A 23,816-nucleotide genomic window follows, 5' to 3' on the forward strand; every position below is an offset into this window, starting at 1 on the left:
GAGCCTATGTGTAAGACTTTATATTTACTTCTCTTCATTTAAAATAGCTGACATTTATAAAATGCTTTAAGGTGTGCAGAGTAATTTACATATTTTATTTGATTTTTATAACAACTTGGGCAATAAGTGCTTACTATTATTTCCATTTTATAAGAGGAAACTGAGTCTGGCTCACTCAAGGTCAGGCCTGGTGTTCTTGAATCCTCTAAGTTAATCACCTTTTATTCTATCAAATTTATGTCAATGTTCTCGTCTAGAAAGATTTTTGGATTCTGACTCTGCCATCCAATAAGACAGTTTTCTCTCTCAACTAAGTATCACTCTACAAATTTTGTAAGCATGCCATTACCCCTTTATCCAAATCAGTGATAAATATTTTCAACTTCAGGGGCCAACCATGGATCTCTGAGACACTTTACTACATACCTCATTTTCAAGATGACATTGGCTCAATAATGATTAGTCTTTGGGTCCAATCATTCAGCCAGTTCCAAAACAATCTAAATGTACTAGTTAACCCACATCTCTCCAGCTTTTCCCTGAAGACTCTATCAAATTCTTTTCTAAAGTCTAAAGTAACAGCCTTGTTTTGAAAAAAGAAAAGAAAATGAGATGTTTGATACATGATCAATGAAGTTATGGTGACTAACTAATCACTGTTTCCTTTTCCACAAGTTCATTAGCCATCCCCTTAATAGTACATAATATAATTTTGTCAGAAATTAAAGACAGGTTCAATAACCTATAGTTTGCAGATAGAACTCTTCCTTTTTTGAAAACTGCAATATTTGCCTTCCTTCAGTCCTTCTCATGATCGTTAAGAAACTAAGGCTGAAGGCCAGCAATTATATCCCCCAGTTTTTTTCAATCCCTTCAGATGTAGTTCATTTGGGCCTTAATCTCTACATACTTATTTTGGGTATCAAGTTCCTATTAGCTATCTTTGTTTTAATCTTTCCAGTCCAAAGATCAATCTCCTTAGCACAGAATACACAAGGAAAGTAAGAACTGAACAAGCCTGCCCTTTCTCTGTTATCATGGTCTTATCTGCATTGAACCAGAATACTTTTCTTTGATTTTTTTCTTTTTCCCAATATAGCTAAAAACAAACCAAAGCAAAAACAAACCTCACTTTTTGTCAAAGCTGAACCCACTCCACACCTCACTACAAGGCAGCATGCCATGAGTACCCAAGATGAACAAGAGCTAAGTCACACTGGTTTAGAGTTAGGAGGAGAGTAAAACTATCCACACTTGCATGTCTCATAACTTAAATTATTGCCCCAGACTTCCTCCTCAGTACAACAAAGTCACAGGCAATCAAAGAGGATTCATATTGCTTTCCTGCCTGGTCTCCTAGCTGGTTTTTACCTTGTCCAAAGACCTTCAGTTTTACCAGGTGCCCATGATCTTTCCTGGGCTTTGTCTCAGATTGCATCCTTATTTCTTAAAGGTCTTTTTTGGGGCAATGATTTTGTACTAAAGGGGTGGCAATATGAACAATTGGCAATTAATTTATTAAATATCATCAGAAAAAGACAAATACAAAACAAAACTAAAAATACCTTTTGATGTCTGAATGATGATGAAGAAAGAATAACTGGTCTTAGTGGATCATTCTGACTCTAACAGCTGTTGGTGTTAAATCTCTCAATTCTCTCTAAAACAAGCCCTAGCTGATGTAGTCCCTGCCATATGATCAACTTTTCAGGGAATGATGTTGAGGTTGCAGATGAGTAAAACTGCCCCTGCCAAATAATGAAGGAGGCCAGTCACAGGAATAGGGAAGATTTTTAAACCCAAATAAATCCTCAGTGGCTTGGGCAGTCTGGTCATTTCTTCTCTAGGATGCTTTTGGGAGAGACCATGGAGGACTCACAGTGGACTTCACCTGGAGAATAGGCCAGCCATCACTCTGGGTTTTGGCAGACATGCTCAGGGCCTAAGGGGATAGCTAGTTAAGCCCAGTGGAAATCAAGCAGCCAGGATCATGAAAAATCAGGCACTGGACTTCATGAAAAACATGCTCTGCATCTCTCTTTTACTCTCTTTTGGTTTAGTTTCCATGGAAATGTGAGTCAGGCTATAGGGAGGGATTCTGAGCATGGGCACTGCCAACAGATGCTTCTGTTCTCTTAGACTCATCCCTGTAAGAGGAGGTGGCAGTGGGTGACCAGGAGGGGGAGGACTGAATCCAATGCAGACTTTGCAGTCAAATAACTCTGCTGCAGTTGCATGACTGGAAAAATGAATGATTGGCAGGGCTTGGAAATTGTTACAAGGGCTGACTTTTGGGAGAATTTGAACAACCCCACTCTGAAAGCTTAGGGTTGGCTGGCTAAAATGACCTTGAGGCTGCTACATCCTAAACGTCCTTTGATTTCATGATTCTGTTTCTGATTCCGTGTGACTGAAGACAGGGGAGATTAGGGGCCTAAATCAGCTTTCCCTCACTCTCCCCAGGGGTGAGGGAGGAAATTACATGCCTGATGTGAGCTGTGGGCACCTGAAGGGAAAGGCCCCGGAGAAACTCGAAGCTTCCTGTTCGTACAGGGAAATTAACTATTGCTGGACAAGTAAACGTTGCCCGTATCTGTTGTTATGACATGAGGCTTGGCCTCTCAGCTCACTCTGCCTTTGGGGAAGCGGCACCTGACCAAGCTCAGGGCCCCAGCCCAGCCACTTCTGTGACTGTCAAAGCCCTGAGCCAAAGAAAGAAAAGACAGGCACCTAGCGAAGCTACAACGTACAAAGGCAAAGCCCCAACCGATGGCGTCAAACACGAGAGCCCAGGAAAACAGAGAAGAAGAGTAAGGAAGCCGAGAAAGGGGCAGAGGGATGAAAGAGAAGCAGCAAGGGCTGAGGAAGTTGGGACGAAAGCAAGGGAAGATTGAAGGCCAGAAGAAGCTAGAGGAAGAGTTGGAAGATGGAAAGAGGAAGGGACTGAGGAAAGAAGAAACAGGAGGGAAGGAAGGACAAAGGAGGAAACAAGCAGGATAATGGAGAGAGCAGACAGGCCAATGGGGAGGATGGAGAGAAAGAGCAGAGGCCACCAGCTGTGAGAAAGCTCCAGGAAGACAGGCTGCCGAGCCCCAGAGAAAGCCACAGCTTGCAGAAAGCCTGAAAAAAAAACAAGGTCCCGAGGAGGTTAGGCCTAGCTGAGGGAGGAGAGAGCAGAGAAGCTCTGTCTGGCCTGGCCGGGCCCCTGCCCTGCATACTTGCCTCCTGGCAGAAGCTCACGATATTCTCCCACAGGGCCTTGGCCTCGCCTTCATCGGTCTGCCTCCGCTTCTCCACGTGCATGCTCTCCCTGCGCGTCAGGGGCCTGGCTCCTTTGCGCTGGGCCACGCAGCCCTGCGGGGTGTGGCAAGCAGCACAATTCTTGGCCTTCAGCTCATTGAGCAGGGTGCAGGCCGGGCAGGCCCACTCGGAGAGCGCGGCGGGCGGCGAGGGGAAGAGACGGGCAGCCTTGCGGGCCGAGGGGGCCCGGCCGCAGCAGCAGTCCCCGGGCTTGTCGGCGCTGCAGTCTGGGCAGCGGGCAGCGGGCTCCCCTGGGGTGGCCCCACCACCATGCTCTTGGAAGCCGTGCAGCTTGGAGGACCCACAGACTTTGCACTTCTGAGCCACAGTGGGGTTCTTGAGGGTGCATCTGGCACACGACCAGGTGGTGAAGTCGGGGCTGGAGGGGCTGGCAGGGGTGAAGCGGACGGTGTCACCAGTCAGGTCAATGACGTCGCTGCCCTGGGGGGCACCGCAGTTCTCACACCTCGAGGCCCCGCAGGGATTAGCCAGGGAGCAGGAGCTGCACCTCCACAGAGGGGAACTGGCTTCTGCCTCCTCCTCCAGCACGCTCAGCCGCTTGGTGGCTAGGATTTCTTGGAAGCGGGCAGCAGCGGGTGCTCGGCCCTGCCCCTGGGGGGATCCCTTGGGTCCAGGGGTGGTCGTTGCGGGCTGGGAAGCCTCAGGCACCGGCGGCTGTAGCTGGGGAGGTACCTCCCGGCGGCTTCTAGGGACTGGGTTGTTCTGCAGGGTGGGGGAAAAAGGACTGAACGATGGCATTTTGGGGAGCTCTTGCTCCGTAGCAGGGGGATCTTGGTTAGCTGAGGTGGAGTCAACGTCGGGAAGGTCTGGGGGCAAGCTGGGTTGTGGAGTGGAAGGAGCCACGTGGAAGCCAGCAGGGGTGATGACCTCAGGGACCACCAAGGCCTCCGGGGGGATCTTAGGCAGCGAGAGTTTTCGAGGGCCCCCACAGGCAGAGCAGGAGTTGGCAACAGGAGTGTTATGGAGGGTGCATCGCTGGCAGGCCCACCCGCTCTCTGGCTCCGCTTCCTTGGGGCTCTTGGCTCCTGATTCCCCGGCCTCCACCTTCAGCACCGCCTCCTCTTTGCAGCTCCCTTTGGGCTCCACTAAGATGGTGGGGGGCTTAGGGAGCACCCCATTGATGATGGGCAGAGGGGACGTCCCTGGCAGAGGGTCTGGAGTAAAGCCACACACCTCGCAGGCCTCTTTGCCAAGAAAGTTTCTGAAGGTGCAGCGGGCACAGGGCCATTTCTGCTCTTCCACGCTGAGCCGCAGGATGTGGTTGAGGTCGGGCTTCTGTCGGGGGGCCTCGCAGATGGAGCACTGGCGTTGGCCGGCGGGGTTCAGGAAAGTGCACCGGGTACAGGACCACTCCCGGACTGCGGCCATAGAACCAGGCGAATGGGTGTGGCTGCAAAAGAAGGGACAAGCGTCATCATGGGCTAAGTGTCCGCTGGGAATGGAACGCAAGCAAGCATTCTGAGGGAAGGGGGTTCAGACTGCCCAACCCACCGAGGGCTGTCCAACTCAATTCATGCTTTAGGGGTGGGAAAATGAAACCAGATGCACAACAGGAGGATAAAAGGGACCAAAGAAGATGAAGAGACTACAGCCCTGGGGGAAGTTTGCCTGTGTGCTGCTTGGCACCACAGGGAAACAGATCAATAAGTAGAAGATGGGGAAGTGAGGCAAGGGGCAGGCAAGTCAATATAAGGAAAAATCCTCTAACTAAACGAAAAGCAGAATATGCTGTTCCAAGGAGCCTGAAATTTCTCTGGTCACTGGAGGTCTTTGAGAATCAGTTAATTTGCACGCATTTATTAAAGGAATGCCAAGCATCATGATTGTTGAAAAGATGAATAATCATTATGGGGTGATGATATAGAGAGGGGGGGAGATTAGTGACTAAATGATTTCTACTACTTTCAACTTTGTGATTAAATTGTTTGATTCTACTAAGAACTATTTCAACTCTTCACTTTCCTCTGCCTCAGACATTTACTAGCTGTTTGATCCTGAAGCAAGTCCAGAGCCTCTTTGGACTTATGATTCGTCCACTCTGGAAGTCAAAGAGTTAGTTTCTACACTCCCATATGATGCAGAAGAGGCCTCTCTGGTGGTTATTATTTGCCCCTTCTCTCTGTCCTCTTATTCATCTCACCCTTGGGTCCTAGGATATTTTTCTAGAGGTGATAGAGATAGGAAGAAAGGAAAGTCCTGTGACTGACTCACAGACCAGAGTGTTAAATCAACAAGCAGAAAAGTGGTGAGTTTGTAGGAAGAAACAGAGATGTGGAGACATGAAAGAGGGAATACAATTAGAGAAACCCAAAGTGAGGAGCAGAAAAAGGAGGAAAAAAGGGGAAAGAAGAGCCAGAGAAAGAGATAAATATGTCCCTGCTGGCACCCTGCTAGGGGAGAAGCCCAGGGCAATCTGCTTCCATTCTTACACAGTTTCTTGCTTTATGCTTCACAGAAGACCAAGAGGCGCCTAACTTGGCCTTTCCCAGATCTTTCTTACTCAAACCTTTGGTCAAAGGGACAGCTCCAAGATTTCTACCTGGGTGACCTGGATGACTACACTGTCACATTCAATCCCAGAGTCAAGAAATCATGTCAATAATTTTATGCTTATAAACTGATTTCCTCAAAACAAGTCAATGATGTAGGCCAAATCAAAGCAATTTTCTTCATTTTACAAATAAGGAAAATGAGCCTCAATGAGATGAGATAATTAATCTGAGGTCATACAACAAGTAAGTGGCAGAGTCAGAGTTTGTCAAACTTCTGTCAGAGTTCTAACTCTACATTCTATGATGTTCTTTGTATTTAATCATGCTTCTTTTCTGGGATTCAGTTGGTTCCTCAGCCAGCCTATTTTCTTGTGTGTGTGTGTGTGTGTGTGTGTGTGTGTGTGTGTGTGTGTGTGTGTGTGTGTGTGTGTGTGTGTGTAAGCCCCTTTGTTTCCCCAATCTTCCCACTGGCACAGCAGAATGGAAGGAGCATTGTATTTGGAGTCAAAGAATGTGGGTTCAAATCCAGGCTCAACTACTTATTACTGCCTGTGTGACAGTAGGCAAGTCACTTAATATTTTGGGGTCTTCATTACTTTCCATCTATAAAATGAGAATATTGAACTAGATGAATTCTGAGGCTCTTGTCAATGATATGCCCTATGAAAGCCTCCTTGAGCAGGGGCTATGTCTGATTCTATATTTTACATAGCAGTTGGCTGACAACTGATGTCTGATAAATGTTTAACCATAAAAAATAATAAAACAACAGCAATAATAACAACCTCCTGGGTGGTTCTGCTTTTCTTGGCAGGGTAATATTCCTGCTGAGCCAAGAAAACAAAGCCTGAGTGTAACTTCATTGTCCCCAAAGAACTCAGCTCTCAACACAATCTTTCCCCTCTCTGTGCCTCAGTTTTCTCATCTGTGAAATAAGGAACTTGAATTAGATGATTTCTTTTTTTTTTCCCTTGGGCAAAGTAACACATTTTTTTAAATCTGGAAATTTTAATTTAATTAATTTAGAATATTTTTCCATGGTTACAAGATTCATGTGAACTAGATAATGTCTAAAGTTCTTTCTAGCTCTGGTCTTCCATGGTCATGGTCAGCTCTGATATTCTGTGGTCAAAGGTCATGACCAGCTCTAAAAGTCTAGATTCTAAGATATTTTGCTCCATAGCCACTTTTCTTTTTTTTTTTAAACCCTTATCTTCTGTCTTAGAATTGGAAGTATTAGATCCAAGACAGAAGAGGGGTTAAGTGACACCAAGGGTCACACAGCTAGAAAGTATTTGAGGCCAGATTTGAACCAAGGACCTCCTCTCTCCAGGCCTGTCTCTAAACAGTGAGCTACCTAGCTGCCTCCTCCATATCCACTTTTACAAAATGCAGAATCCTGCAGTCCTGGAGCACACAACAGAAAAAATGATACATAGGACTGCCTGCAAATGAGGCACATCATAGGTCAGGAGTGTCAGATATATTTCAGACAGCCTTTCATTCAGAAATAGGTTGTGTGCCATATGTAAAAAAGGATGATGCAATGTTCAACCTATAGGTTGGATATTATGAGGCCACCAACAACTGAATGGGAGTAGGGAGAGGACTTAATGGAGTGAAACAGTGGCCTGGCTATTTGGACAAAGAAATGTCCAGTGTGGGATCAGTACTGGTTACATCAAGACAAGCAAAAAGATTCAAATATGAAACGTTTAATGTAATTGTATCATGTCCTCTTTCCAAACCTGGGAGGGAGAGAGAGTACAGTTTTTATGGTCCCATTTTGACCCATACCATAGTGTGAACAGTCCAATAATTTAGGGATTCAAAATTTCATGGTTATAGGTCTTGCCTGAACTTGTGAAGATTGTAAAGCTATCTACAATATTGTAGATATTCTTGGACAACTGTGGCAGAAAAATCTCGTCATGCTGGTGATACTTTTGGTAATAAACTCAAATGACAGACATGCCTTTATTGCCAAACTTATACTAAGAGTTTTCCAGAACTTATGTTTCATTGGCATAGCATTCAAGAACCCATGGTCGTCTTTATATCATGATAAAGCAATGGAGTAGGACTTTAATGGAGGGAAGTAACAACATGGAGTTTTAATTCTTCTAAAGTAATATTTTATTTTTTAGAGAGAGAGGTGGGGAGATATAAATGAGGGTTAGTTTCCTGTGAAAATATAAAATAAAAATGCTTTAAAACTCAGTTCCTGAAACATATTTCAAGAGTGTTTCTCAACTGGGCAAACTTGGAAAAACTGATTAGTTTCCCCCTTCATGACAGAATGAAGGACAGTAAAATTCACCCTCTATTCTCTGCAAGAACACAAAATCTGCTGCTTAGCAACTCCATAGGGAGGCTACTTACTTCAAGTACTTCTGGTTTGTGGAACCAAGGAATTTTCTTTATTTCTTGGCACTTGACACAAATATTCAAAGTAAAGAAAATCTCCTGGCCAGTGACCACTGTTATTACTGTGATTACTCTTTATATACCATGTGACTTGAAGTAATGGCCACGCAAAAATTCTCAGTTAAATCACTCCTCCAGGTTAAAAGTAAATGAGCTCTGGGTGCAGCCGGGTAGCTCAGTGGATTGAGAGCCAGACCTAGAGATGGGAGATCCTAGGTTCAAATCTGGCCTCAGATACTTCCCAGCTGTGTGACCCTGAGCAAGTCACTTGACCCTCATTGCCTAGCCCTTACCACTCTTCTGCCTTGGAGCCAACACAGTATTGAATCCAAGACGGAAGGTGAGGGTTTTATTTAAAAAAAAAAAAAGTGAATGAGCTCTGATGATGCTGTGGGATGGAAGAATTACCACTGTCCAAGAAGTAGAAAAGGTTCTCTCATTGTCCACCCCTCCCATGAGAGAGGTCTGAGACTGAAGGAGAACATGAAGAGAAAAGCTTGGCAAGGAGTACAAGGTCAGTGGGGCTGAGGATATGGAGAAATGGGCTGAAAAAGCTATAGGGAAAGGGCAGGGAACAATTATAGCCATAAGGTCAAGGAGTGGCTACAAGGGGGCAGACAGACATGGAAGTCCAGAGAAATATAATGAGGCAGGAACACTTAGAGAAATTAGATCTACTGAAAAATAAAAATTGAGAATTACTATATGATACTTGCCTAGTTCTCACCTAGTAGTGGTTAGCAGCATGAATCTCAGAGTTGGAAAGGACTCAAGAAGAATACAATTTGTGCCCTTACTAGACCCTTAAAAAATGGTATTGAGTCTCACAAGAAAGCCCATTCCCTCTCAAGGTCCTTGGAATACTTTGACTAGTATAGGACAGAGAGGAAGATCATAATAAAACTTTGCATTTGTTTAGCATTTTATACTTTTCAAAGCATTCTGATAGATATTACCTCAAATCTTACAACCAAAAAAAACTTCTGTTCAATGATTTCTTAACATTAAGAGACCATAAAATGGAGCTATGTATGCTCACCAAAAGCGTTTACTTCTGTTATGGATGATGTCTTATGAAAATCCAAATGGAAAAGAAATTCCCTTTGAAGCACCTTCAGATTATCTTATTTGCAAATGACATTGCTCTGATGGTATTGAGCTCCAGACCATGAAAGGATCCCCACAGTTAGATATAAGATTACTCAATAATCCACACAAAACAAATTTTAGTTTGAAAGGAGGCTCTGGGATAAGTACTTTGTGGTTAATGTTCTCTTTTGACCTTACAGGTCAGCTATTTTCCAGGGCCCAAGAAGTCAGTGATTCACCAATATTTTCTTAATTCCATAGATCTTTGAAGTTATGCCCAAGAGGCATAATCTTGATTAGGAGGCAGTGAGAAGGTTGGGAACACAGAAAAGACAGCTGCTGAAGAAACACAATGAAGACTTGGGGATGGGAGTCATGAAGCTATGTGTAATAGCTTCAATTCGACTCTAGAAGGACAGGGGTCTACAATTCAAACTATCCCCAAAACACATTATCTTCTTTTAATAAGCCTACTTGTTTGGGTCCTAAGCACTTAGTGAAAAAAGTCATTTAGAAAGGGATGGAAGGGACATTAATGCAGTGTTGGTGGAGTAGTGAAGTGAATCAACCAATTTAGGAGGGCAATTTGGAACTATGCCCAAAGGGCTATAAAACTGCATACCCTTTGGTCCAGTAATATCACTACTATGTCTATATCTCAAAGGGATCCAATAAAAGGGAAAAGGACCTATTTGTGCAAAAATATTTATAGCAGCTCTTTTTGTAATGGCAAAGAATTGGAAAGTGAGGGGATATCCATCAATTGTGGAAATGGCTAAACAAATTGTGGAATATGTCGTGAATGAATACTATTAAGCTATAAGAAATGATGAGCAGCATGACTTCAGAGAAATCTGGAAAGACCATATGAACTGATGTAGAGTGAAGTAAGGATTGTACAGTTAACAACAATATTGTACCATGATCAACTGCAAAAGACTTCGCTACTCTCAGCAACACAATTAGCTAGAATAATTATGAAGGACTTATGGCAAAGAATGCTCTCCAGCTCCAGAGAAAGAACTGTTGGAGTCTGAATACAGATCAAAGCATACCGTTTTTCACTTTTTTTGTGTTTTGGCTTTATATGAATATTCTCTCACAACAATGACCAATATAGAAATATGTTTTGCATAATCATATATGTATAAACCAGATCAAATTGCTTACCATCTCAGGGAGGGGGGAAGAAAAGGAAATGAGGGAGACAATTTGGATCTTATAATTTTGGAAAATGTATGCTGAAAATTATTATTACACATAATGGGGAAAATAAAATATTAAAAAACCAAAAGGTTAGAGAGGGGGAGAAAACAAGAAAGAACCCTCTCTGCTTATACTGATACAATAGTAGATGGGGGCTAGAGTAAAATTTCCAGTGAATTAACATTTAATTTCTCCTGACACCATATTTCTTCTTTGTGGTCTTAGAAGTCCTGGGAGATCCAGACTAGTGTTTGTGTACTATAATCAAAGAGGCTTTTGAGTAAACAAAGAAAGACATGGGGGCCATGTCCTAGAGTAAATGAAATAATATCATGATGTGACAACAAATAACTCAACCTAGCTAATAAGCTCACATTCTCTCATAGATACTCTTACATCTCTAGCTGAGAGCTGTTCTGGTCATTCTGGTTTAGATTCCACAAAGATTTCAGAAGGCAACTTTATTTTGGCTAAAAAAATTTCCAGGATGGAGAAATGACAAGCTAATGTACATTTCAATATGAATACCACCTAACACCAGAGCTCATAGCTTTGCCATGTATCAGGAAAACCCCCAAAAAGTAGGAGGTGGGGAAAAATAGAAAAAATAGTACGAAAGTAGAAATCAATTTAAGAACTGCAAAATATACTTTGGCTCAACCGGAAGAGTCTGCCCTTGGGTAAGAGGATGGGGTACCAGAAACAAAGGAAAAGAGGGGCAACTCCCAAGGGCAAAGAAAATAATATTAAGATCATTTCTACTGCCAATAAGGACTCATCACAAGCATATCATAATATTTAATTAAGACACCTAACCTGGCTCCAGAGGGTCCCAAATGCCTGAAAGAAGAGAGAAGCTATGGGCAAAGTCAGGGGGGATGTATGTGCTACCTTCTCTGAAGTAATGCTGATACTGTGCCCTTTGGCCCAAATTGCTGGGAATTTTGCTTGCCCTTGTTACATAGAAAACAAAAGGTAAAGTTAATTTTTCTCTCTTAAGTAAAAAGCAGCTTCCCTGTACTCACTTACCATCTTAACTCACTAAGACCTAAAGGCTGAGTTCTCCTCTGAGACTGGAGCTTCACAACATACCTGCATGACTTCTCTAAAAGATAAGGACAATTTATGGGGAGATCAAGTGGTCAATACATTCTTTGCCAAGGCAGCTCTAGATAGATTCTCATGAGATGTTAGCTTTATAACCCAAGTGAAGAAAGGGCGAACTCTGAAAGAACTGCAGAAGGGTGGAGGAAATCCAAAATCAGGGGATTCCTACTTTTAATGCCAAAATGTGGTTGCCTAGAGCAAGACAGCCATCACTGTATCATTCTCTGTGTTATTTTCTGTGGTAAAATCCAGGTAAGAGGGGAAGAAAGGAGAAAAAGGCCGTCCATACTTCAAAACATCCTTTAAATCTGTTGTAGTCAATCTCTCTGGTGGAAAAATCAATTGCTCTTCTTAACAAAGTATGAAGATTGAATTATCTAACAATATATTCCAGCCAAATCCTTCTGGTTCACAAAGGAAGAAACCGTCTCTAAAAAAAAACAAAACAAAACTCATTTGCTTCTCCTTCAAGAAACATTATTATTTCCCAGAGTTCTGGGCCAAATCCCTGTGATAATCCCTTTTTTTGAGACAACAGGAAGAGCAGCCGCTCTGGTGTCTGTCTTTCCCCTGAGTCCCCAGTTTCCACATGCTGCCTTTGCAAACCATTACTAGGCCTCAGTATAATCACCATTATCCCAGAGGAAGGATGGGGAAACATAGATTGGGTAGAGGCAAAACTGTGTGTGGGGCCTGAATGAAGTGGGCAGCTGCGGTAGACCACCAGCTATGATAGATAGACTCCCCAGACCCAAACTTCATGCTCCCCAATTAGACTGAGATGCACATCATGAGACTCATGTCCTGTGAGGCAGGTGTACAAGTGTCTCTGTTTCTATCTCTCTCTCAAAAAAACCCCTAACTTTTTGTCTCAGAATTGAGACTAAATATTGATTCAAAAGCAGAAGAGCAAATAAGGGCTAGACAATTGGGGTTAAGTGACTTGCCCAGGGTCACACAGCTAGGAAGTCTCTGAGATCAGATTCGAATCCAGGACCTCCTATCCCTAGGCCTGACTCTACCCACTGAGCTGTCTCTCCATATCTCTTTCTAGGCTGTGGATGCTTGTAGGATTGGTAAAGTTATGGATGGGTATCAGCATCCCTCCTCCTCTGGTTCTGAGTTACTCCCTTCTATACTATACATTTCCGGAACATAGATTGGTGACTCAGTAAATAAGCAAGAAGGTAAGAGGAGATGGAAGAAGAGGGGAAAAAATCAAGAAATAATCTTTACACCAGGAAGATTCAAGAAGGCTTAAAAAAAACTTCAAATATTGCCTGACACTGCACTACAAAGCAAAGTAAGTTTTCACTAGTAATACAAATCAGTAACTCTCTTGACTACTTTTAACAAGAAAGAAATAGATGACTACAGCTCATGGGAAATATGCAACATCTGGCTTTGGCCATCTATATTCAAGGTGTTCTACTAACTCACCACCAAATTACCCTAACAAGAAGATTCATATCCTTATAACAAATTTCCCAGTTATTATATTGTTGCAAAAGCCTTTATTGGTAAGATGCTATAATATGCTGTTCTGGTTACTTCAGCAAGTTACTTTTGGACCAAGTCTAACAGCATTATTAGCCTGGAAATAAACTAGAAGTACATCTAGTCCAGGTGAATGACTCTCCATGGGCTTTACCTGGATGATTTTCCTAAATGCCAGTAAATATTCCCAATAGTATTATAGATAAAACAAAACAAAAAGCAACTATCCTGAAAGATCCTTTTCCTGGTATAGCTTATGGACATGGGAAATCTCCTGGGCAATGGCATGGGTAGTCTCATTCTGATTTCTGGTGGAAGTCTCAAACTCTTAAATATTCCCTAAGAAAAAAATTCAGCCATAGCACTGGATTCTATACTGAAGGAAAATTTTATTTTCCCACAGTGACCTTAACCTCCTTTCACTTAGAATTAAAATTGAATTTCTTTTTCTACCACCCAACATTATAAAATGCATTTATGTATATGGGGAAAACATAAAGAAGATCCTGAGCTTTCAAAGAAATCACTTATTCTCTTGGGGACTGTGGCCAAGATCAACTGATCTTGAACAAGGGTCTCCAGTTCTCAGGGTTAGGCCATTTCCTGCCCAGGCATCAGTCATGTTCCACTGAAGGCCTACCACCATGGGTAGAAGATGTGATTTATATTATCAGCTCAATGAAAACAGTAGTGTCTCTTGGGGCCTTCCCACAAGGGTCAGGAGAGTCTCAAGAGAAATGAGACAAAAAAAGGAAGGATAGGAACTACTGTATATAGGACTAGCATCACTTCCCTCCCTGTGATCAAACAAAAAATTTTGGTGGTCCACCTCATAGACTATGAAGTTCTAAGAGAGAACCACTGCTTTTCCAAATCTTTGTCAGTTACCTCCAACTGTATATATACTCTTGCTTCCCTGGAGCCAACTTCAGTTTAGGCAGAAAATGGACAACGAAGAAACACCTAAACCATCCATCGTCTTTCCTCTCCACCATGCCCTTCCTGAAAGAACTGAGCATTCTTCTATGAAGAGATGGAAGAGCCATGTTTTAAGTTTGACGTTGTGTACATACTGACTTCAGGAGCCAGGAGATCTAAGTTCTAGTCCTAACCCCCATGACTGCCAAGTCATTTACTTCAACAAGATTCAATTTTACCAGCCTTCATTCTAACTAATGCCAACTTTCAATTGCCTCAGGGTTCACAATCCAGTTAATAAATGTCTCCAGACTTTTTCCAAAGTATTTTGTAAATCATAAGATGCCATAGAAATGTGAGTTATTATTAGTTCTTTCCATCATTTTTGGCCCTTTCTTTGCCATTTTTAACCAGAAGGTAGGGAAGGGAAAGAAGAGAAGTGGAAGTTAAAAATAATCAATTCTGCTCCTGGTAAAAGAGAGAAAAAAAAAGATTCTCAAATTTCTAGAAGAACTTTAAAAGCGCTCCATTTGACATCTCTGTGAGGTATGAAATATATTATTTTCATCATTTTATGAAGCAGAAAATTGAGACTCAGAGAGATTGAGGGACTTAATTGACTAGCCATATTTTAAGTGGCAGATCTAAAACTTGAACTGAGATTATCTAGCATGAGGACTATTGCTCTTTCCACAATGGGTGCTCTGAAAAGTTAGAAGAAAGAAAAAGTAGCCATTATGGGGTAAAGCAAAGCTTTGAACTATTTGTGATTTTAAGTTATCATTATTACCCATTAACCTGATCAATAAGAATAAATGAAAACTGGTTAAAGCTCTTAAATATGTTGGGAAAATTAACTGGAGAACATTGATAAAATATCTTAAAAGGACATTTTAAAAACATGCAAACTTATTATGTGAAAGAAATGTGAAAATAGGGACTACTGACCCATGATGGGAATAAAGAATATTACAAAGTGGCCAAAGTAGTTCCCTTAGCTACCATGTAACATGATATTCACTATTAAGTTATCAGCTTAAATGTACTAATACTATATGGCCTACTATGTACAAGTTACATAGACATCTGCACATAGTGTTGCTCTGTGGTGTTGTGTTTTTGAAAAAGTTTGAATTTATTTCAAGCCCTATGCCACCCAAATGTTCTGTGCTTTCTGAGGCTTCTGGCAATGAATCCAGGTGCCAACGCTACTACTTCATGGATTTTTGCCTATCATGGGGGTCTCTGGAACATAACTCCTGCAATAGGTGAGGGATCACTATATATTTATATATACAGTTATATGCTAACAAAATTGAGAACACAAAAGAAATAGAAAAATAGAATACATTAAACATTATAAAATAATATAAATAAAAATAATATAATAATATAAAAAACATAGTTTTATGGGGAGAACAGAGAAAGATTCAGAACCTATCTCTGAAAAGGAAATAGATCTAACTGTAAAGGAACTACCAAAGGGTGTGTGTGTGTGGGGGGGGGGGGGGGACCACTTCTGTTACTGAGAATTCTGGTCCAGGATAATTCTATGAAACTTAATTTTAAAAAATATTTTACTTTCCCCCAATTACATGAAAAAACAATTTTTAACATTTGATTTTTAAAAATTTGTATTCCAAATTCTATCCCTTTCATCATTCCTTCCCTCGTAAGCAATCTGATATAGATTATGCATGTACAATCATGTAAAATATTTTTCTGTGACAGTCTTTTTGTGGAAGAAAACTCAAACAAAAAAATGAAGAAAGAGAAATGTGGGGTTTGATAAAATTATGGGTCAGGATTCAGACTCCAGCAGTCCTTACTCTGGAGGCAGATGGTATTTTTCATCAAGAATCCTTTGGGATTCTCTTGGATCACTGTTTTGCTGAGAACAGCTAAGTCATTTGCAATTGTTCATTGTACAATACTACTGTAACTATGTACAATGTTCTTCTGGTTCTGCTCACTTCACTGCATCAGTTTGTGTAAATCTTACTAGGTTTTTCTGAAATCATCCTGCTCATCATTTCTTATAGCACAATATTACAACTTACATGGGTATCCCCTCACTTTCCAATTCTTTGCCACCAGAAAAAGAGCTGCTATAAATATTGTTATGCATATAGGTCCTTCTCCCTTTGGTCTATTATCTCTTTGGGATACAGACCTAGTAATGATATTGCTGGACCAGAGGGTATATTTGTTTTTATAGCCCTTTGCACTTAGTTCCCAATTACTCTCTAGAATGGTTGAATCAGTTCACAATTCCTCCAAACAGTGCATTAATGTCTCAATTTTCCTTTTCTGTCAGAATAATCCATCTGATAGGTGTGAGATGCTACCTCATGAGTTTTAATTTGCATTTCTCTAGTTAATGGTGATTTAAAGCATTTTCTTCATATGACTATAGACAGCCTTGATCACTTTGTCTGAAAACTGTTCACATCCTCTGACCATTTATTGATTGGGAGAATGACCTGTATTCTTATATATCTGACTTATTTTCCTATGTCCTTGAGAAATGAGACTTTTATTAAGAGAAATTTGTTGCAATTTTTTCCAGCATTATGATTACTATGTATTACCCTCCACTCTATTTTCCTCCTGTTTATCCAACAATCTCACTTCCCCCAATTTGCCCTTCCTTCTATCAGCACCCCCACTTTCTCACCCCCGTCCCCTCCTACTTTCCTGTAGGGTAAGAGAGAGTTCTACATCCAGCTAAGTATGCATGTTCTTCCTTCTTTGAGCCAATTCAGACAACAATAATGTTCAAGCACTCCTCTCCCCACTTCCTGTTATCTCCCCTTCCAAAAACAAAAGCTCTTTCAAACCTCCTTTATGTGAGAAAATTTATCAAATTCTACCTTTCCCTTAACCCTTCTTCTAGTGCATTCCTCTTTCATCCCCTTGTTTTTAGGTATCATTCCCATCATAATCAACTCTCATCCCTGTCCTCTTTATATAATCCTTCTAACTGCCCTAATGAAGATAGAGTTCTTCAGAATTACAAGTATCATTTTCCCATCTAGGGATGTAAACAGTTTAACCTTAATGAATCCCTTATGATTGCTCTTTCCTGTTTACCTTTTTATGCTTCTCTTGAGTCTTGAATTTGAGTCACATTTTCTCCTGAGCTCTAGCCATTTTATCAGGATTGTTTGTGAGTCCTCCATTTCACTGATTACTCATTTATTTTCCCTGAGTTTATGCTTAGGTTTTCTGGGCAGGTGATACATGGTTGTAGTCCTAGCACCTTTGCCTTCCAGAACATATGCCAAGCTCTTCAATTAGAAGCTAATAAATCTTATGTTATCCTTACTGTGGTTCCAGAATATCTAAATTATTTCTTTCTGGCTGTTTACAATATTCTCTCATTGATCTGGAAATCTGGAATTTGGCTATAATATTCCAGAGTTTTTTCATTTTGGGTTCTCTTGAGGAGATGACTGATGGATTCTTTCAGGTTCTATTCTGCTTTCTGGCTCTAAGATATCAGGGCAGTATTTTCCTTGATAATTTCTTGAAAGATGATGGCTACGCCCTTTTTTTGGATCATGGCTTTCAGGTATTCTTAATTCTTAAATTATCTCTCTTTGATAAATTTTCCAGGTCAGTTGTTTTTTAATGAGATATTTCATATTTTCTTCTATTTTTTCATTCTTTTGACTTTGTTTTGTTTCTTGATTTTATGGAGTTATTAGCTTCTACTTGCCCAATTCTAATTTTCAAGGAATTATTTTGTTTTAGTATTATTTTTTAAAAAGATCTTTTATTGTATTTCCCCCAAATACATGTAGAAACAATTTACAACATATTTTATGACGTGATTCAAATTTTCTCTGTGCCTCCTTGCCCTACTATCTCCCTGAGATAGTATGAAATTTGATATAGGTTATGAATGTGCTATCCTGCAACAAGTATTTCCCGGTTCATCATGTGAAAGACACCAATCTCACATGTAAGAACCCATGAAGTGAAAAATGGTATGCTTCAATCTTAATTCACACTCTATTAGGTCTGTTTGTGGTGGACAGCATTTTTCCTCATGAGTTTCTTGGAGTTGTCTCAGATCTTTGCAATGTTGACAACAGTTAAGTTATTCACAGCTGATCATCAAACAATATTTCTGTTACTGTGCACAGTGTTCTCCTGGCTCTGCTCACTTTACTGTGTATCATTTCATATAGGTCTTTTCAGGTTTTTCTGAAATTATCCTGTTTCTGATGGCATAACAGCATTCCACTACAATCTTGTCCAGTCATTTCCCAGTTGATAGACACTGCCTCAGTTTCCAATTCTTTGCTACCACAAAAAAGCTGCTCTAAATATTTGTGTACACAAATAGATCCTTTCTTCTTTCTTTGGTCTCTTTGGGATATAGACCTAGTAGTGGGATTTCTGGGTCAAAGAGTATGTACAGTTTTATAGTCCTTTAGGTATGGTTCCAAATTGTTCTCCAGAATGACTGTATTAGTTCACAACTCCACCAACACTGGATTAGTGAGTAAAGCATTGAACATTGTCCTTTTTTATCAAAGTAGACAATCTGACAGGAGTAAGGCAATATCTCAGTTGTTTTAATTTTGCATTTCTCTAATCAATAGTAATTTAGAACATTTTTATATGACTATGCATAGTTTTAATTTCTTCATCTGAGAACTGCCTGTTCATATCCTTTGACCATTTATTAATTGGGGAATGCCTTGGATCCTTAGAAATTTGACTTAATTCTCTATATAATTGAGAAATAAGGCCTTTGTCAAAGATACATGTTATAAATCTCCCTCCCCCCAATTTTGTTTCCCTTCTAAATCTTGGTTGCATTGATTTTGTGTGTACAAAAATTTTTTAATTTCATGGAATGGAAATTATCCATTTTACATCTTGTAATGAATGTTCTCTATGTCTTATTTGGTCATAAATTCTTCCCTTTCCACAAATCTTATAGGTAAACTATTCCACGCTCCCCCAATTTGTCTATATTTCCTTTTGTCTCTAAATCATGTATTCATTTTAACTTTATCTTGGTATATAATGTGAAATATTGGTCTATGCCTAATTTCTGTAATATTTTCTTCTACTGTTCATAGCAGTTTTTCTCAGATAATGAGTTCTGCTCCCAAAAGCTATGGCCTTTGGATTTATTAAACACAAGCTTACTACCATCATTTACAACCATGTGGTGAGTAGCTAACCTGTTCTACTGATTCATTACTGAATTTCTTAGCCAGCATAAAATTATTTTAATGATTATTGATTTATAATACCATTTGAGATCTGGTATAGTTAGGTCTCCTTCATTTTTTTCCCAATAATTTCACTGATATTTTTTACTTTTTGTTCTTCTAGATTAATTTTCTTAGCTCTATGAAATAATTTTTAGATAATTTGATTGGTATGGCACTGAATAAGCACATTAATTTGGGTAGAATTGTCCTTTATTTTATATTGGTTTGACCTATCCATGAGCAATTACTATTATTTTAATTATTTAGAACTGACTTAATTTGTGTGAAATTTCATAACTGTGTTCATATAGTTCTTGGGTTTGTCTTGTCAGGTAGACTTCTAGGTATTTTATATAGTCCAAAAGTTCCTTTATTTATTTATTTTAAGTTTTTATTCAGAATATGTTTCCATGGTTACATGATTTATGATTTCTTCCATCCCTCATTCTTTCCCCCTCCCCCCTCCTGGAGCTGACAAGCAATTCCATTGGGTTATATGTGTATCATGTTTACAAAACCTAGTTCCATGTTATTTATATTTGCAATAGAGTGATCTTTTAACATCAAAACCCCAATCATATCCCCATCCAATATATCAATCATATGTTTTTCTACTGCGTTTCTGTTCCCACAGTTCTTTCTCTGCTATGTGGATAGTGTTCTTTCTCATAAGTTCCTCTGGATTTTCCTGGATCATTGCATTGCTGCTAGTAGAGAAGTCCATTACATTCCATTGTGCCACAGTGTATCAGTCTCTGTGTACAATGTTCTCCTGGTTCTGCTCCTTTCGCTCTGCATCAATTCCTGGAGGTCATTCCAGTTCACATGGAATTCCTCCAGTTCATTATTCCTTTGAGCACAATAGTATTCCATCACCAATATATTCCACAATTTGTTTAGCCATTCCCCAATCAAGGGACACCCCCTTGTTTTCCAATTTTTTTTTTGCCACCACAAAGTGTGTGGTTATGAAAATTTTTGTACAAGTCTTTTTCCTCATTATCTCTTTGCAGTACAAACCCAGCAGTGGTATGGCTGGATCAAAGGGTAGGCATTCTTTTAAAATCCTTTGTATTGTAAGGATGATATTAGAAAATAAGTATTGTTTTATTAGTTTAGGGACAAGAAATAAAGTGACTGACTTGAGAAAAGAACTGGAGTTTGAAGCAGAGCTGAGAGAACGTGTTAATTTCAACTGCTGACAGTTATAACCATTTTTCTATGTCAATTATTCTCTCTGGCAATTGGGAGTTGGTCTTTGGCAGTTGGCAGACACACACTTTCAGAGACTCTCTCTCAGGGCTGGACGAGGTAACATCTTTGCCTCTCTCTCTGTCTGAGGGAAAGATCTGAAGGAGCTCAGTGTTTTCCTTTCCCAACTTGGGAAACACTAGTGACTATCAATTGCAGTTTTATAGATTGTTTAACTCTGAGAAGACCAAAGAAAAATTGGATTCTTGTTGAGACTCAACCAGCTACCTTTTGCCATCTTATAATTTGAAGGTAAAGTTAAGATTTGTAGAGAAAATAGCAGTAGTTTTTACTTAGTATACATTTGGGTTAGTCAGATCAGGGAGGATTAGTGTAGCCTCTGAAACACAGGAGAAGAGATTCCTTGCAGAACCTGGGAGTTTATTTGGGTAGATTTAGAATCCCTTAGAATTAGAAATCCTTTATTTACACTTATATATTCCAATAAACATTTTATTTTTATAATAAGAATCTCTTTAGCATCCTTGCGCCTGGCCCTGAAGGGAAGTTCACATTTGAGCTTCACTTCATCACTGAGGATACTTTTGATTACCTCTTAAATGGGATTCTCTTTCTATCTCTTGCTATTAGACTTTGTTGGTAGTATACAGAACTGCAGATGATTTCTGTGGGTTTGTTTTACATCCTGTAACTTTGCTAAAGTTGTTCATTGTTTTCATTTTTTTTTCAGTTGATTCTCTAGGATTCTCTAAGTATACCATCATATCATCTGTAAAAGGGGATAGCTTTGTTTGCTCCTTGCTTCTAATTCCTTCAATTACTTTTTCTTATCTTACTAATAGCTAGCATTCCTAGTACAATACTGAATAATAGTTGTGATTATGTGCACCCTAGTTTCACCCTTGATCTTACTGGGAAAGCTTCTAGCTTATCTTCATTAGATATAATGCTCACTGACGGTTTTATATAGATACTATTTATCATTTTAAGGAAAGCTCTATTTATTCCAATGTTCTCTAGTGTTTTTTTTTTTAATAGGAATGGGTGTTGTTGTATTTTGTCAAAAATGTTTTCTGCATCTATTAATGTAATCATTTAGTTTCTATTGGTTTTGTTATTGAAATGGCCAATTATGCTGATAGTTTCTCAAATACAAAACCAGTCCTATATTTTTTGGTTGGATTTATCTAGTTTTGAGAGGGGAAGGTTGAAATTGTCCACTAGTATAGTTTTACTGTCTATTTCCTCCAGTAACTCTTGTAACTTCTCCATTAAGAATTTGGATGCTATGTTGTGTAGTATGTAAATATTTATTACTGATATTACTCACTTTCTATTGTACCTTTTATCAAGATATAATTTCCTTCTTTATTTCTTTTCATAAGATCAGTTTTTTTGCTTTATCTGAGATCATGATTGCTACCCTCACTTTTTTTTTAAAAACCTTAGCTAAATCAGAGTCTGCTCCAGTCCCTTACCTTTACACTATGTGTGTTTCCCTATTTTAAATTTCTTGTGACTGCATATTATGGAATTTTGTTTTTTAAACCACTCTGCTATCCCCTTCCCTTTTATGGCTGAGTTCAACCCATTCACAGTTATAATTATTAAATATGTGTTTCCCCCATCATATTTTTCCTATTTATATATACTTCTTTTTCCCCTTTTAGCCTTTCCGTGTCCATAAAAGTTTTGCTTCTGAGCACTGTTTCCCCCAATTCACCAATTTATCCTTCCTTTTGTCTGTTGCACCCTTCTCTTATTCCCCCTCCCCTCTCACTTCCTATGGTGTATGATATGCCCTCCTACGGCATATGATATCTGTCTATAGCCAATTGAATGTGGATGCTATTGTTGCTATGAGCCAAATTGTGTCAAAGAAGTTTTATCCCCTTCCCCTCCTGAGGAGCTTTACCTGTCTATCAAACATTCATGACATACTACAGTTGTGCCAGGTTTTGTGCAGTCAACATGCTATGCATCAATAAAGGTCAGGGTTTGGGGTTTCTTAGGGAGAGAACCGAGAAGAGAAGGAAGGAGAGGTCAGGAACAGAGCAAGTAGGTAGGGGGGAAGGAGGAAAGAGACTGGCAGGCTAGGAACGATTGTCTACCCTTCCAATAAACTTTATAAAATATATATCTGGGTAGAAATATTATTCAATTCTTACAGAATCCAATGAGAGAAGGGTTCAAGCACTGCCCACTATCCTCCATTTTCTCTGCCACTATATTAATTCTTACATGTGAGATAATTTACCTTCTCCATCTCTTCTTTTCTCTTCTCCTGGTGTTACTCTTTCTCATTCCCTTATTTAATTTTGTTTTAGATATTATCCCATTATCTTCAACCTAATCCATGTCTTCTATGTATACTCTTTCCCACTGCCCTAATAGTGATAAAGTTCTTGGTATCTTTACCTTAAGTATCTTAAGCAGTTTAAGTACTTAATATCTTAAGTTTCAGAGGTAACTTAAATATCTTAATTATCACCTTCCCTTGTAGGAATGTAATCAGTATAGTCCCAGTGAATGTCTTGAGTTTTCACGTGTCTGTTTACCTTTTTATGCTTCATTTGGGTGTCAAATTAGATCATGCATTTTCTTTTCAGCTCTGGTTTTCCCCCATCCCATCCCATCCCCCAAAGATTATTCCTAGTTCTGCTGGGCAGACAATTTATTGGTTGTAATCCTAAATCTTTGCCTTCCAGAATATATCTCAAGCCCTCAGGACCTTTAATTTAGAACCTGCTAGGCTCTATGTAATTTTGACTGTAGCTCCACAATATATAAATTATTTCTGACTGTTTGCAGCATATTCTCATTGGGTGTTTTATGACAGTATTGAGAGTTTTTATTTTGGAATCTCCTTTAGGAAGTAATTGGTTGATTCTTTCAACTTCTATTTTACCTGCTTGTTCAAGAATATCAAGGCAGTTTCCCTGATGATTTCTTGTCATGTGGTGTTCAGGCTTTTATTTTTTAATCATAGATTTCAAGTAGTCCAGTGATTTTTAGATTATCTCTCCTTGATCTATTTTCCAGGTCTGTTGTTTTTCCAGGGTAATTGCAGATTTTCTTCTGTTTTTTTTTCCCCCATTCTTTTGAATTTGTTTTATTGTTTCCTGATGTCTTACAGTTCACAACTTCAATTCTAATTTTTAGGATGTTATTTTCTTAACTGAGCTCTTGCATTTCTTTTCCCATTTGGCCAATTTTAGTTTTTAAGAAGTTATCTTCAATGGATTTTTGTACTTCCCTTTCCATTTGGCCAATTCTAGTTTCTTTAGAGTTGTTTTCTTCAGTGACCACC

At 39.6% G+C, this 23,816-nt stretch overlaps 1 protein-coding gene across 6 annotated transcripts in view; it reads right to left on the minus strand.

The window, feature by feature from the left end:
* The window catches only part of CAPN15 (calpain 15), a 118,214-nt gene that overhangs the window by 32,040 nt on the left and 62,358 nt on the right, over positions 1 to 23,816 (minus strand). For 5 of the 6 annotated variants that reach the window (XM_056805754.1, XM_056805753.1, XM_056805751.1 and 2 more), the window contains one exon: positions 3,223 to 4,711. In XM_056805754.1, coding sequence (XP_056661732.1) covers positions 3,223 to 4,689 — 1,467 coding nt within the window. In that variant the 5' untranslated portion in view covers positions 4,690 to 4,711. Of the gene's footprint in view, positions 1 to 3,222; positions 4,712 to 11,931; positions 12,093 to 23,816 lie in introns of those variants that run through there. The other variant, XM_056805755.1, reaches the window with a different exon arrangement.

Source organism: Monodelphis domestica, chromosome 7 (assembly GCF_027887165.1).
Source record: "Monodelphis domestica isolate mMonDom1 chromosome 7, mMonDom1.pri, whole genome shotgun sequence".
In the NCBI taxonomy this organism is placed as follows: domain Eukaryota; kingdom Metazoa; phylum Chordata; class Mammalia; order Didelphimorphia; family Didelphidae; genus Monodelphis; species Monodelphis domestica.